At 38.9% G+C, this 15161-nt stretch overlaps 1 protein-coding gene across 1 annotated transcript in view; it reads right to left on the bottom strand.

The window, feature by feature from the left end:
* Positions 1 to 13870, bottom strand: part of LOC133544939 (zinc finger protein 227-like) — an 80882-nt gene extending 67012 nt beyond the window's left edge. Inside the window, exons 1-4 of the mRNA XM_061890186.1 lie at positions 13865 to 13870; positions 13696 to 13715; positions 13499 to 13611; positions 5659 to 5841 (exon numbers count right to left, since the gene is read on the bottom strand). Of these exons, the coding sequence (XP_061746170.1) occupies positions 5659 to 5841; positions 13499 to 13611; positions 13696 to 13715; positions 13865 to 13870 (322 nt within the window). The remainder of the gene's footprint in view (positions 1 to 5658; positions 5842 to 13498; positions 13612 to 13695; positions 13716 to 13864) is intronic.
* Between the last annotated feature and the right edge of the window lie 1291 nt (positions 13871 to 15161).

Below are 15161 nucleotides of genomic sequence, written 5' to 3'. Positions count from 1 at the left end.
TGCATTACCACTGTGTTACATGGCCTTTCCTTTTAACAACACTCTGTAAACATTTGGGAACTGAGGAGACCAATTTTTTGGCTGGGCCGCAAAAAAATATTTTTTTTCAAAAAAAGGTTGGATACTCCTAAGCATGTCTAGTTGTATAATGACGTTTCAAATTGTATTCGCAACTTTTTCTGTGCAAATAAGACAGGTCGGGGTTGCCCTGTGCTCAACAAAGAAATGTTGTATCTCCCAGTTTTCCTGGAATTGTCTTTGCTCACCACTAACCTTTCTCTTCACTGTAGGCTTTGAAAAATACATGTTTGGAGTTGTGGAATGTATTTGTATTTAGCCGACGCACGGAGAATAATATTTCCGCAAGGTGTGTCGTTCCGATTTTCCTCCCTACAGCAACACGGCGGTCGGCGGATAGGGAGCGCAAAGAAGTGATGGCTCCCGGAGTGTTATCCGGCGTCATATAGAAATATATGTAGTGCTCTTCGTGTGAGGCATTGCCAATTAAACAATAAAAAAACAAATAACGATTTGAATTGGTTTGATGGATTGATTGAAACTTTTATTAGTAGATTGCACAGTTCAGTACATATTCTGTACAATTGACCACTAAATTGTAACACCCGAATAAGTTTTTCAACTTTTTTAAGTCGGGGTCCACGTAAATTAATTCATAGTATATGGCAGTGGTTCTCAAATGGGGGTACGCGTACCTCTAGGGGGAATTGAAGGTATGTCAAGGGGTACGTGAGATTTTAAAAAAATATTCTCAAAATAGCAACAGTTAAAAAATCCTTTATAAATACATTTATTGAATAATACTTCAACAAAATATGAATGTAAGTTCATAAACTGTGAAAAGAATGCAACAATGCAATATTCAGTGTTGACTGCTAGATTTTTGGTGGACATGTTCCATAAATATTGTTGTTAAAAATTTATTTTTTTGTGAAGAAATATTTAGAATTAAGTTGATGAATCCAGATGGATCTCAATTACAATCCCCAAAGAGGGAACTTTAAGTTGATGATTACTTCTATGTGTAGAAATCTGTATTTATAATTGAATAACTTGATTAGTTTTCAACAAGTTTTTAGTTATTTTTATATCTTTTTTTCCCAAATAGTTCAAGAAAGACCACTACAAATGAGCAATATTTTGCACTGTTATACAATCTAATTGATGACATAGTGCTGTATTTTACTTCTTTATCTCCTTTTTCAACCAAAAATGCTTTGCTCTAATTAGGGGGTACTTGAATTAAAAATATGTTCACAGGGGGTACATCACTGAAAAAATGTTGAGAACCACTGGTATACGGGAGCAGGTTATCAGGGACTGTTATTACTGACAGACAGGTGTCGCGGTGTGACTGCAGCCGGGCACGTAAGAAAACCCTCGGCAACCCATGGCAACGTCTCCGCCCCTTTCACTCATTGGCCGCTTTTCCACAAATGCAGGGGTAGGCAACCCAGAATGTTGAAAGAGCCAGTTTCAAACCAAATAACGCTTTCAAGCGCCATTTATATAAGACTTGCGGGCCACACTAACATTAAACTTTCATATTATGGTGGGGGCCGCAAAATAACTTCTCGCTGGTCGCAATTGGCCCGCGTGTCTGAGACCCCTGTTTTAAAGGTTTGCTTGTATAGGTTGTATTCAGTCACGGGACTTTTTCGGAGATGTTTACTTTTTCTGAATGAAGTGGTGGTCAACCAAACCAATATAACCACTGCGCGAACTGTCTGAGTACTCTTGAAACCCTGGTTCCTCGGTGGTGCACAATAAGTGCACACATCTTGACAGCTGTGCAGTGGATTGCTACAGTGAACGTTTAACTTTTTTTTTTTTTTGTGGTGATTGAGCGTGGGAAACGTTCTCACGCTCAGTTGCATCCCTCATTAATTAGGTCAAAGGTTCTCATGAGTCATGCTACGTTTCTCAGGATGTAATGGGAAAATCTTCAAACAGGTTCTCACACTCACTTGTTTCGGATTTCTGACTCAAACTCTTTGTCACAGTTGCAACGCCCTCTGGTGGTTAATTTACAGATTACATCATTTAGGTTATAGACTGCTGTCCTTTCTTGACATCATCTGGTGGCCAATTCGCAGAATAAACTTTACCAAATTAAATGCATGGATGCACCCATCTTGACAGCACACAAGGGGCCTAAATCTTACCCCGAAAAGCAGATACATACCAAAAATCTAACTATGCAATGGAATGGATCCCTATACTTAATCAAAAAATAGATTATCTGTCAGTCGCGTTCCCAGACACATGGAACTATTGAGCTCCAGATGCCATTTTGAACCAAACTGATGAAAACTTGGAAAAGCATGGAGGTCTACAACTTATTAGTGTGTGGGTGTGTCGAGGACTTTGGTATCAAGACTCTCCCATATAAAGATGCATCGTTTTTGCTCCGGTAAGGTTGCATTTCATGATTTAACTTTGTGTCTTGCGAGGATGCATTCTTGTAAACAAACTGAAAGTAGCTTTAATTCCCTGTTGTTTATTTTCCCATGATGTTAACTACGGCTAGAGATAATCAGAGACACCACTGAAGATCTGACTTGTTGTGAAAGAAGATGGAGAAGTTGCCTCGTTGCACACGTCGTTACAAGTACGTGTGTTTTCTCCGCGTTTTTATCAAAATATAACTATAGGTGTCAACATTGTGTATGTGCTGAAAGATTCATTTTTGATTGTTTATCAAAATATAACTATAGATGTCAACATTAAATATGTGCTCGAAGATTCATTTGATTGTTTATCCAAATATAACTATAGATGTCAACATTGTGTATTTGCTGAATGACTCATTTATGATTGTTAATCAAAATATAACTACGGATGTCAACATTGTGTATGTGCTGCAAGATTCATTTATGATTGTTTATCAAAATATAACTATAGATGTCAACACTGTATGTACTGGAAGATTCATTTATGATTGTTTACCAAAATATAACTATAGATTTCAACATTGTGTATGTGCTGAATGACTAATTTATGTGAATTGTGAATTATATTTTTATAGCGCTTTTTCTCTAGTGACTCAAAGCACTTTACATAGTGAAACCCAATATCTGAGTTACATTCAAACCAGTGTGGGTGGCACTGTGAGCAAGTGGGTAAAGTGTCTTGCCCAAGGACACAACGGCAATGACTAGGATGGCGGAAGCGGGAATCGAACCTGCAACCCTCAAGTTGCTGGCACGGCCGCTCTACCAACCGAGCTAAACCGCTAAAATTTATGATTGTTTATCAAAATATAACTACGGATGTCAACATTGTGTAAGTGCTGAAAGATTCATTTATTATTGTTTATCAAAATATAACTATAGATGTCAACATTGTGTGTGCGCTGAATGACTCATTTATTATTGTTAATCAAAATATAACTACGGATGTCAACACTGTATGTACTGGAAGATTGATTTTTGTTTGTTCACCAAATTATAACTATCGATGTCAACATTGTGTATGTGCTGAATGACTAATTTATGATTGTTTATCCAAATATAACTATAAATGTCAGCATTGTGTACATGCTAAAAGATTTATTTATAATGGTTTATCCAAATATAACTATAGATGTCATCATTGTGTATGTGCTGAAAATCAATTTATGATTGTTTATCCAAATATAACTATAAACGTCAAAATTGTATATGTGCTTGAAGATTCATTTATGATTGTTTATCAAAATATAACTATAGATGTCAACATTGTGTATGTGCTGAAAGATTTATTTATAATGGTTTATCAAAATATATCTATAGATGTAAACATCGCATATGTGCTCGAAGATTAATTTGATTGTTTATCCAAATATAACTATAGATGTCAACATCGTGTATGTGCTGAAAAATCCATTTATGATTGTTTATCAAAATATAACTATAGATGTCAACATTGTGTATGTGTGCAAGATTCATTTATGATTGTTTACCAAAATATAACTATAGATGTCAACATTGTGTATGTGCTGAAAGATTCATTTGTGATTGTTGCCTTTGGTAAAAGCTGAACACTTTTAGGTTTTGCTCACATTTGCTTTCAGTCTGCATCACACAAGCTGCAGCCTCAAACGTTTAATTGATGAACGTGTATCCATAAAAATATTAGGAAGCTGCAGATGCTGTGTTTACTGTATTTCAATTCAAACTGGACGGTCGAGCACTAACTTTGGTATACATATCGGGTGTTGTCAACTTCAACAGTTCTTACTCAGAAAGTGTTGCCAGATGTCACGAGAGAAACAAGCAACCAACTCTATGAAAACTTGTAGCGTTAAATAAACAGATAATACGAGAAGTTGGCAACACTGGATGGAGAAGTAGCCCAAGGAAGACAATGTATTAGTCCGGTCCACAAGGTAAATGCTGAAAAATATTATCACATAAAACTACTGTAGTGGTTGGTATTACATGTATGCTCTTGTAATGTTTTTCAACCATATCATGCCTAAAATGTTTTTATTTTTAAAAGGCATTTCTGATGTTAAAATTGAGGAGTTTTGGTAGGGCAAAACACAGATAAAATTGATTTTAACGGATGGATGGGACTGCTTTGAGGTGTAAACGTGTGTTCTGAGTTACGAGCTTGGTTGTATGTGAGGTACCGCTGTGAAAAATGACGTACCGCCATATTTTTATAGCTCTTCTCCTTGTGAGTGTGGAAGGAAGTGTGGCCGACAACAATAGTTCACTTTAGTTATGTTAAATCCAGGTCACATGGTTGCAACTAGAGATTTCCGATAATATCGAACTGCCGATATAATCGGCTGATAAATGCTTTAAAATGTAACATCGGAAATGATCGGTATCGGTTTCATAAAGTAACATTTATGACTTTTTAAAATGCCTTAAAGACACTGCCTTTGCGTGCCGGCCCAGTCACATAATATCTGCAGCTTTTCACACACTTAAGTGAATGCCATGCATACTTGGTCAACAGCCATACAGGTCACACTGAGGGTGGCCGTATAAACAACTTTAACACTGTTACAAATATGCGCCACACTGTGAATCCACACCAAACAAGAATGACAAGCACATTTCGGGAGAACATCCGCGCTGTAACACAACAAAAACACAACAGAACAAATACCCAGAACACCTTGCAGGAGTAACTATTTCGGGATGCTACAATATACACCCCTCGCAGCCCCTCCACCCCCTCCACATGCTCTATCAGGGAGAGCATGTCCCAAATTCCAAACTGCTGTCTTGAGGCATGTTAAAAAATAATAATGCACTTTGGGACTCCAATAATAAATATGGCAGTGCCATGTTCGCATTTTCTTGCATAACTTGAGTTGATTTATTCTGGGAAAACCTTGTTACATTGTTTAATGGATCCAGCGGGGCATCACAACAAAATTAGGCATGATAATGTGTTCATTCCACGACTGTATATATCGGTATCTGTTGATATCGGTAATTAAGAGTTGGACAATATCGGAATATCAGACATCGGCAAAAAGCCATTATCGGACATCTCTAGTTGCAACCCAGCAATAATGAAGGATATTTCTTTGGAAGTGTTACAAAGCTAGCATATCTCCACCCTGAGAGAGAATGGTGGACCCTGAATGAAAATAAGCTACAAACATTGTATTAGATGATATGTGGATGTTGTGCTTACTTGGACTGTGAAGAAGCTGTGAGGACTCAGGTGGTTTGTCTTCATGCTCTTCAGTCTTCACAGAGAGAAGAAACTTGCTGAAATCAGCCTCCTCCTGCCCTAGAAGACACTCTCCCTCCTGGGTGATGCACAGTTCCTCCTCTTCCTCTTTAATGTGGGGGAGCTGTGGTTCCTCCTCTTCCTCTTTAACAGAGAGAGTTGATTTACTGGGTAAAAACCTTTATAAAAGGGACAAGCCAGCATTGCTCAAAACTTTCCTAAAAGTCATAACAGAACATAAAGGACCCAGTGTAAAATGATTATATTTTGTTCTTGTTTTTTGTATGCATGTCCCCCTATTAAACCGAAGTCTGGAGCCGCATACTACTCTTTCATGCTGCATTAGTGGCTCCCTCCCTGGAGCATTTTTAAAAAAAGGATTGAAAATGAAAAAAGATGAGGAAAAAATATATTTTTTTGTTTTATTATGTTTTCTTTGAGGACAAACATGACTCAAACCTTCCCAATTGCTAGAAAGCCCACTGTTTAATATGTTTGTGTGTATGCTTCACTGATGAGAGTATTCGGTGAACATCGTTTTGTCCTGCTAATTTCGGCAGTTCTTGAACTCACCATAGTGTGGACTGTTTGTTTACATGTAAAATCTTCCACTCCTTCTTTGTTTAATTTTGTCCACCAAACGTTTTACGCTGTGCGTGAATGCACAAAGGTGCGCTTTGTTGATGTTATTGACTTGTTGGAGTGCTAATCAGGCATATTTGGTCAGTGCATGACTGCAAGCTAATCAATGCTAAAATGCTATTTAGGCTGGCTGTATGTACATATTGCATCATTATACCTCATGTGTAGGTATACTTGAGCTCATTAAATATCCTTTGCTGTTATCCTCTTTATATATAATTTTGTTTTGCATGTCTCATGACACATTATCTGTATGTGATATTGTCTGCATTTCAGATTCATTTCAGTTGCTTGTGTGCCATGTTGTTCCAGACCACAGCAAACATTACATAGCTTGCCAAAGATTATAATAAATCTATTAAAAGAAGACTGCCTGCTATTTCGCGCAGTGGAAGAGTGGGCGTGCGCAACCCGAGGGTCCTTGGTTCAATCCCCACCTAGTACCAACCTCGTCACGTCCATTGTGTCCTGAGCAAGACACTTCACCCTTGCTCCTGATGGGTGCCGGTTAGCGCCTTGCGTGGCAGCTCCCTCCATCAGTGTGTGAATGTGTGTGTGAATGGGTAAATGTGGAAGTATTGTCAAAGCGCTTTGAGTACCTTGAAGGTAGAAAAGCGCTATACAAGTACAACCCATTTATATATTTATTTCCTTTAACTTGGACATCTATACCTTCGGCCATTAAAAGCTAGTAATTTCCAGGAGTTATCTCCCCTTCTAAATAGCCTCTGATTTACTAATGTTTTTTAATGTTGTATAAATGTGTAAAATAAATATTAAATTTCAACATTTCTGTCAACCAAGATTTGCTTCAGCCTGAGACACATAGTTCTTTTGATACTATTACAGCTAATATAGACACTTATGTCATGTGTTGCCTTATTATAACACTTATTTACACAGCTCTTAATTTTTTGCGGCCCCAGACATATTTGTTTTTGTATTTTTTGGTCCTATATGGCTCTTTCAGCGGTTTGGGTTGCTGACCCCAGCCCTGTAATAATATAAACATTAGGGCTGTTAATCTTTAGGTGTCCCACGATTCGATTCAATATCGATTCTTGGGGTCACGATTCGATAATACATCGATTTTTTTCGATTCTCGATTCAAAAACGATATTTTTCCGACTCAAAACGATTCTGTATTCCTTCAGTACATAGGATTTCAGCAGGACCTACCCCAGTCTGCTGACATGCTAGCAGAGTAGTTGATTTTTTTTTAAAAGCTTTTATAATTGTAAAGGACAACGTTTTATCAACTGATTGCAATAATGTAAATTTGTTTGAACTATTAAACGAACCAAAAATATGACTTATTTTATATTTGTGAAAACATTGGACACAGTGTGTTGTCAAGCTTATGAGATGCTGAAATTATAACTAATATTGATACTGTTGTTGATAATATTCATTTTTGTTTCACTACTTTTGGTTTGTTCTGTGTGGTGTTTGTGTCTCCTCAATTGCTCTGTTTATTGCAGTTTTGAGTGTTGTTGGGTCAGGTTCGGTTTTGGAATTGGATTGCATTGTTATGGTATTGCTGTGTAGTGGTTTGTTGGATTGATAAAAAAAAAATAAAAATAATTTTTAAAAATCGATTTTTATTTTATTTTAAAATGAGAATCCATTCTGAATCGCACAACACATTCGATTCGATTTATATTCGAATCCATTTTTTCCAACACCCCTAATAAACATCATAACTTAAATATCATGGAAATTAAAATAATATATTGTTATTCATGCAGTCATACATATAGTGTATTTTTCTACCTGTTAATGGTTTTGTTGACTGGGCTAAAAGGAACTCTTATCAAAACATGTTTTACAATATTACACTTAAACTTCCTTTTATTGTCATTCAAATTTCAACTTTACAGTACAGATAAGAGCTACATTTTGTTGTAATAGCTCGTTGTAGTGCATGATAAAAGAGCAATAAGGTGCAGATATAAATAAATAGATTACTGTACGGATAAATATATTGCAGTTTTGAATATGCATCCGTGTTTATGGATGTATGTTATATTGTATTTTATATTCCAGCGATTTAATCCTTTTTTTTTTTTTTTTTGAGTAAATGGTAAATGGTTTTCACTATAGTGCTTTTCTACCTTTAAGGCACTCAACGAGCTTTGACACTATTTCCACATTCACCCATTCACACACTGATGGCGGGAGCTGCAGTGTAACACCGTAACCACGACCCATCAGGAGCAAGTGTGAAGTTTCTTGCTCGAGGACACACGGATCGTGACGAGGTTGGTAGAACATGGGGATTGAACCAGTAACCCTCAGGTTGCTGGCACGGCCACTCTCCCAACCGCGCCACGCCGTCCCCATATCTCCATCTTGCTCAATCAGCTGTTTGACTTTGCCCTCAAAGACGGCGTCATTTTTGTCATAGCTCGGTTGGTAGAGCGGCCGTGCCAGCAACTTGAGGGTTGCAGGTTCGATTCCTGCTTCCGCCATCCTAGTCACTGCCGTTGTGTCCTTGGGCAAGACACTATACCCCTCTGCTCCCAGTGCCACCCACACTGGTTTAAATGTAACTTAGATATTGGGTTTCACTATGTAAAGCGCTTTGAGTCACTAGAGAAAAGCGCTATATAAATATAATTCACTTCACACTTCATCTTGTTAAAGCACAGCTCCCACATTCACTTGGAGACGATCTACGACACGCTTATTTTCTTTTAATAAATCAAGTGTTGACTACTTTGGCTATTGAATGATGATTGACAATGAATGTTTACCTTCCGGTAATAGAGATGCTGCCTCAGTAGAAGCATTTAAGTCCCATCTTAAAATTAATTTGTATACTCTAGCCTTTAAATAGACCCTCTTTTTAGACCAGTTGATCTGCCGTTTCTTTTCTCCTCTGCCCCCCTCTACCTCGTGGAGAGGGCGACACAGATCTGGTGGCCATGGATGAAGTGCTGGCTGTCCAGAGTCGGGACCCGGGGTGGACCGCTCGCCTGTGCATCGGTTGGGGACATCTCTGCGCTGCTGACCAGTCTCCGCTCTGGATGGCCTCCTGCTGGCCCCACTATGGATTGGACTCTCATTACTATGTTAGATCCACTATGGACTAAGATTAGACTTTAAGGTTTTACTACTTACGTATAAAATACTACACGGTCTAGCTCCATCCTATCTTGCCGATTGTATTGTACCATATGTCCCGGCAAGAAATCTACGTTCAAAAGACTCCGGCTTATTAGTGATTCCTAAAGCCCAAAAAAAGTCTGCGGGCTATAGAGCGTTTTCCGTTCGGGCTCCAGTACTCTGGAATGCCCTCCCGGTAACAGTTCGAGATGCTACCTCAGTAGAAGCATTTAAGTCTCACCTTAAAACTCATCTGTATACTCTAGCCTTTAAATAGACCTCCTTTTTAGACCAGTTGATCTGCCGCTTCTTTTCTTTTTTCTCCTATGTCCCCCCCTCCCTTGTGGAGGGGGTCCGGTCCGATGACCATGGATGAAGTACTGGCTGTCCAGAGTCGGGACCCAGGACGGACCGTTCGTCGGGACCCAGGATGGACCGCTCGCCTGTGTATCGGTTGGGGACATCTCTATGATGCTGATCCGCCTTCGCCTGGGATGGTGTCCTGTGGACGGGACTCTCGCTGCTTTCTTGGATCCGCTTTGAACTGAACTCTCGCGGCTGTGTTGGAGCCGCTATGGATTGAACTTTCACAGTATCACGTTAGACCCGCTCGACATCCATTGCTTTCGGTCCCCTAGAGGGGGGGGGTTGCCCACTTCTGAGGTCCTCTCCAAGGTTTCTCATAGTCAGCATTGTCACTGGCGTCCCACTGGATGTGAATTCTCCCTGCCCACTGGGTGTGAGTTTTCCTTGCCCTTTTGTGGGTTCTTCCGAGGATGTCGTAGTCGTAATGGTTTGTACAGTCCTTTGAGACATTTGTGATTTAGGGCTATATAAATTAACATTGATTGATTGATTGATTGACTAGACTTTCACAATATTATGCTAGATCCACTTGACGTCCATAGCGGTCCTCTTCAAGGTTTCTCATTGTCATCCCATTGGGTTGAGTTTTCCTTGCCCTGATGTGGGATCTGAACCGAGCATGTCATTGTGGCTTGTGTAGCCCTTTGAGACACTTGTGATTTAGGGCTATATAAAACAAACATTGATTGATTGATTGATTTCACTTATTGATACATGTAGGTCAGAATCGGTAAGTCAAATTATCCATAAAACTATGAATTATTGTAACTGTTGCTACTAATAAGTATTATAATTTGTTTAATTTCTCTAAGAACAGAATAATGAGTTAAGGGAATTCAAATCAAAATGCAGAAAAGTTCATAAGAAGGCTATATTTAAGTTACTATGGTTAAAAATGTATTTTCATGCTTTTTGTTAAGTTTGTGGGCATACGTTTATTTTGAAGTGTCTCGTTTTGTCTGTCGTCTGATGTGAGGAAGCTACTTCTGGGAATGAGTAAACATTTTGATGCAATGTGAAGGGAGAAAGAGAGAGACTGACTGTCACAAATTTTAAAAAGTGTCACAAGGACTCCAAGCGTTTGGGCTATAAGAGCCTGAAGATCCCAATTTCCTCCTAAAAGAAGCATGCAGGTCAACGAGGTATTTGTTTGTCATTTCTGTTTGTATTTTACTTCGGTAAAATGTTTCATCCACATGCTGCGCATGCTGTAATTTTTACGTTTTTGACGTGTTATATTTTATATCAGGTTTCAAGGTGAATTTGAAGGGAAGGGAAGGGAAGCCTTCAAATAAATCCGTTCAAGAAAGCCATTGTGTCTGTGCTGTTTGGAGGGAGTTACAATCATATTGATTACAATATTGCTTTTTTCCAAGATGGCGCTGCTGTAGTGGCTGCTGTTGGCAGGATCTCTGTGCTCTTGTGTCATTCTTTTGTGTTTCCCTCTTGTTTTCATGTGTTAGTATATTTTTTTGCCTGTTGGTCAGGGACCCTTCGGGACTGTGTGACAAGGGGTGGCACTTTTGTGATCTGTGGTGCTCTTTTTGTGGACTTCTGGATCTGCCTCCCGGGAGCCTTTTGGCCATGGAGACCAGCTGCTGGGTGTCTGCCACACCGGAGTCGGTTTGGAGGGACTGGAGGAGATGCGGATGAGGGGACAGGGCTGCGGAGCTAGCACTGAGCGCTGGGACGGAGAGGCTTCGCGGTGTCTTGGCTGGGTGAGCAGGTTTCGGACACCTCAGTCACCTTGGACGTATCCTCGCTCAGCCATGCGGACTGGACACTGGCCGAGAGTGGAGTCTGCTGTCTTGGTTGCTTTGTTGGGTCTGCTCCTGTCTCTGGCCATGCTCCCTCCACTCCAGCGGACAATGGCGTGGAATACCGCAGAGGCCACCACAGTGGACATGTTTCTTTTACTTTTTTATTGATAGCTGTATGTAGAAGTGTCTGGTTGCATCAGCTGCTTTAATGTCCTCTGTGTTCTTTGATGTTTTCCTCTTACACACATGGAAGAGGGATGTGTTCTATGGCTATGAGATGTTTTTTTCCCTTTGCCTCAGTCTGCACCCCCTCTCCAGGGCCCAGGCTAAGACCGATTTTTTTTTAAATTTTATTTTAATCTTCTATTTTTTTCTCCCATTACTGTTTACCTGTATCTCATCATTTTTGTTAGGGGCGCTGGAAGCCGGCAGGCCCATCAGCGATTCTGTTCTGTCACCCTGTAATGTTTGTCTGATCTTGAATGGGATTGTGCTGAAAATTTTAATTTTCCTGAAGAAACTCTCCCGACGGAATAAATAAAGTACTATCCATCTATCTATCTAGAGATCTAGAGTAGCCTTCCCCTCTGCCATACCTGAATGTTGGTCAAAGGTCACCTATCCTTTCACATGTTGATTTACACCAGGGGTGCCCACACTTTTTCTGCAGGCGAGCTACTTTTCAATTGACCAACTCGAGGGGATCTACCTCATTTATATATATCATTTATATTTATTTATTTATGAAAGAGACATTCTTGTAAACAAGTTAAATGTGTTTAATGATAATACAAGCATGTGTAACACATTTAGATGTCTTTCTTTCACGAAGACAAGAATATAAGTTGGTGTATTACCTGATTCTGATGACTTGCATTGATTGGAATCAGACAGTAATGATGATAACGCCCACATTTTCAAATGGAGGAGAAAAAAAGTTGTCCTTTCTGTACAATACTACATGAAAGTGGTTGGTTTTTGGCATCTAATTCATCCAGCTTCCATACACTTTACAAGAAAAACATTGGCAGCAAATTCCGTAGCTTGCTTGATTGACATTCACGGCACCCGAGGGTCTTGTGAGATGACGCTGCCTGCTGCCAGTTCATTATTATGAAAAAATTACAGAGAGGAAGGCGAGAAACACTTTTTATTTCAACAGACTTTCGCGCCCTCCCTTCCGTCAAAACTCTAAAGGCCGACTGCACATTTCCTATCTTCACAATAAAAGCCCTGCTTCATGCTGCCTGCGCTAACAAAATAAGAGTCTCGGAAAGCTGGCGTGCACAAGTGATGTGCACGCCAGTTTTCTGAGGGATCGCTTGTGCACGCCAGTTTTCCGAGACTCTGTATTTAGTTAGCGCAGGCAGCATGAAGCAGGGCTTTTATTGTGAAGATAGGAAATGTGCAGTCGGCCTTTAGAGTTTTGACGGAAGGTACGGCGCGAGAGTCTGTTGAAATAAAAAGTGTTTCTCGCCTTCCTCTCGGTCATATTTTCATAATAATGATCTTGCAGCAGCCAGCGTCATTTCACAAGACCCTCCGGTACCGTGAATGTCATTTAAGTGACGTCTTGGTGAAGATTGATGATCACTAATTTTTAGGTCTATTTTTTTTAAAAGCCTGGCTCGAGATCGACTGACACACACCCTGCGGTCGACTGGTAGCTCGCGATCGACGTTATGGGCACCCCTGATTTACACATTTGATTATATATACACCATCACCTTTTATGAGTACTATCACAGATATGGTTTACATAAGCCATGACATTCCTGGCCTTCATTATACACCAGTTATGCATGGGGCCCTATGGTCCGGCCTTGCTTCTAACCCCTAAAGCGGGGAAATACGCAGTTAAATAGGTCCTCTAAAGGGGGGTTTCTACTTATTTTGACACATGTGAGAGTAAGATGTAAACAAACCTGTTCTGTGTAGCACAACTTGATGTTTCTTGAAAACAGCGTTCAGTTGTTGATGTTGTCGCTCCTTCTCGTATTTGGTTGGAGAAAGTTCCTCCTCGTACTTTGCTATCGTCCTTTCGCACATTTTCACACAATCACAACACTTTACACTCACATTTGATCTCGACTTAGCGACGTGTTGATAACTTCCGCCTCACCTTTGTGAGCAGCTAACAAGCTAAGCTGGCACGAGAGCTATCAACGTGCGCGCAGACTAACGCATTCGGATCCAAACAATCATTAACGTCGTTTACTCTGTTACACGAAAGATATACGCACAGATACAAAAACAAAACAATACAAGACAAGTATTCCTTTTCCAGCAACCGCCATCTTGCTTCTTCCTCGTCCTGCTTTGTTCACGCGCAGCGTTGTCAGATCTCGCGAGAGAAACAAGCAATGGTGAGGCTGAGCCAATCAGTGGCCACAATACTGCTTTGGTCTTATTTCGTGGCTAACGCTACTGTTTTGAATTGATATTGTAAGTTAATTTATCAATTTTAAAGCTAATTTAGAGTAATAATGCGTAGATTAAAAAAATCTGGCAATAAGTGAGGCCATGATTACCATTACTATGAATTGATTAACGATCAGTCAATCAATGATATGGTGAGGGACAACTGAATGAAGGTCTTTATATTTCTTAATATGAATATTTTTCAAACATCTGCACCAACATGAGTCCCTTTTAACTCGGGTGCAAATAAATATACATACCTATAAGAAATGATCCACTCATACTGTTTAAGACAGGGGTCACCAACGTGGTGCCCGCGGGCCGGATGAGTCGCCCGCTGGCCTGTTCTAAAAATAGCTCAAATAGCAGCACTTACCAGTGAGCTGCCTCTATTTTTTTAATTTTATTTATTTACTAGCAAGCTGGTCTCTCTTTGCTCGAATTTTTTAATTCTAAAAGAGACAAAACTCAAATAGAATTTGAAAATCCAAGAAAATATTTTAAAGACTTGGTCTTCACTTGTTTAAATAAATTCATTTCTTTACTTTGCTTCTTATAACTTTCAGAAAGACAATTTTAGAGAAAAAAATACAACCTTAAAAATGATTTTAGGATTTTTAAACACATTTTTACCTTTTAAATTCCAATTCTTCTTCTTTCCTGACAATTTAAATCAATGTTCAAGTTAATGTATTTTTTCTATTGTCAAGAATAATACATTTTAATTTAATTCTTCATTTTAGCTTCTGTTTTTTTGATGAAGAATATTTGTGAAATATTTCTTCAAACTTATTATGATTAAAATTCAAAAAAGATATTCTGGCAAATCTAGAAAATCTTTAGAATCAAATTTAAATCTTATTTCAAAGTCTTTCGAATTTCTTTTAAAATTTTTGTTCTGGAAAATCTAGAAGAAAAAATGATTCGTCTTTGTTAGAAAATATAGCTTGGTCTAATTTGTTATATATTCTAACAAAATGCAGATTAGATTTTAACCTATTTAAAACATGTCATCAAATTTTTAAATTAATCTTAATCAGGAAAATTTACTAATGTTCCATAATTTTTTTCTTTTTAATTTTTCAAAAAGATTTGAATTAGCTAGTTTTTCTCTTTTTTTTTTCGGTTGAATTTTGAATTTTAAAGAGTCAAAATTGAAGATGAACT

The sequence above is a fragment of the Nerophis ophidion genome, linkage group LG28 (assembly GCF_033978795.1).
Source record: "Nerophis ophidion isolate RoL-2023_Sa linkage group LG28, RoL_Noph_v1.0, whole genome shotgun sequence".
Classification (NCBI taxonomy): Eukaryota; Metazoa; Chordata; class Actinopteri; order Syngnathiformes; family Syngnathidae; genus Nerophis; species Nerophis ophidion.
Note: the sequence above shows the minus strand (reverse complement) of the source record. Positions and strands in the feature narration are given on the sequence as shown.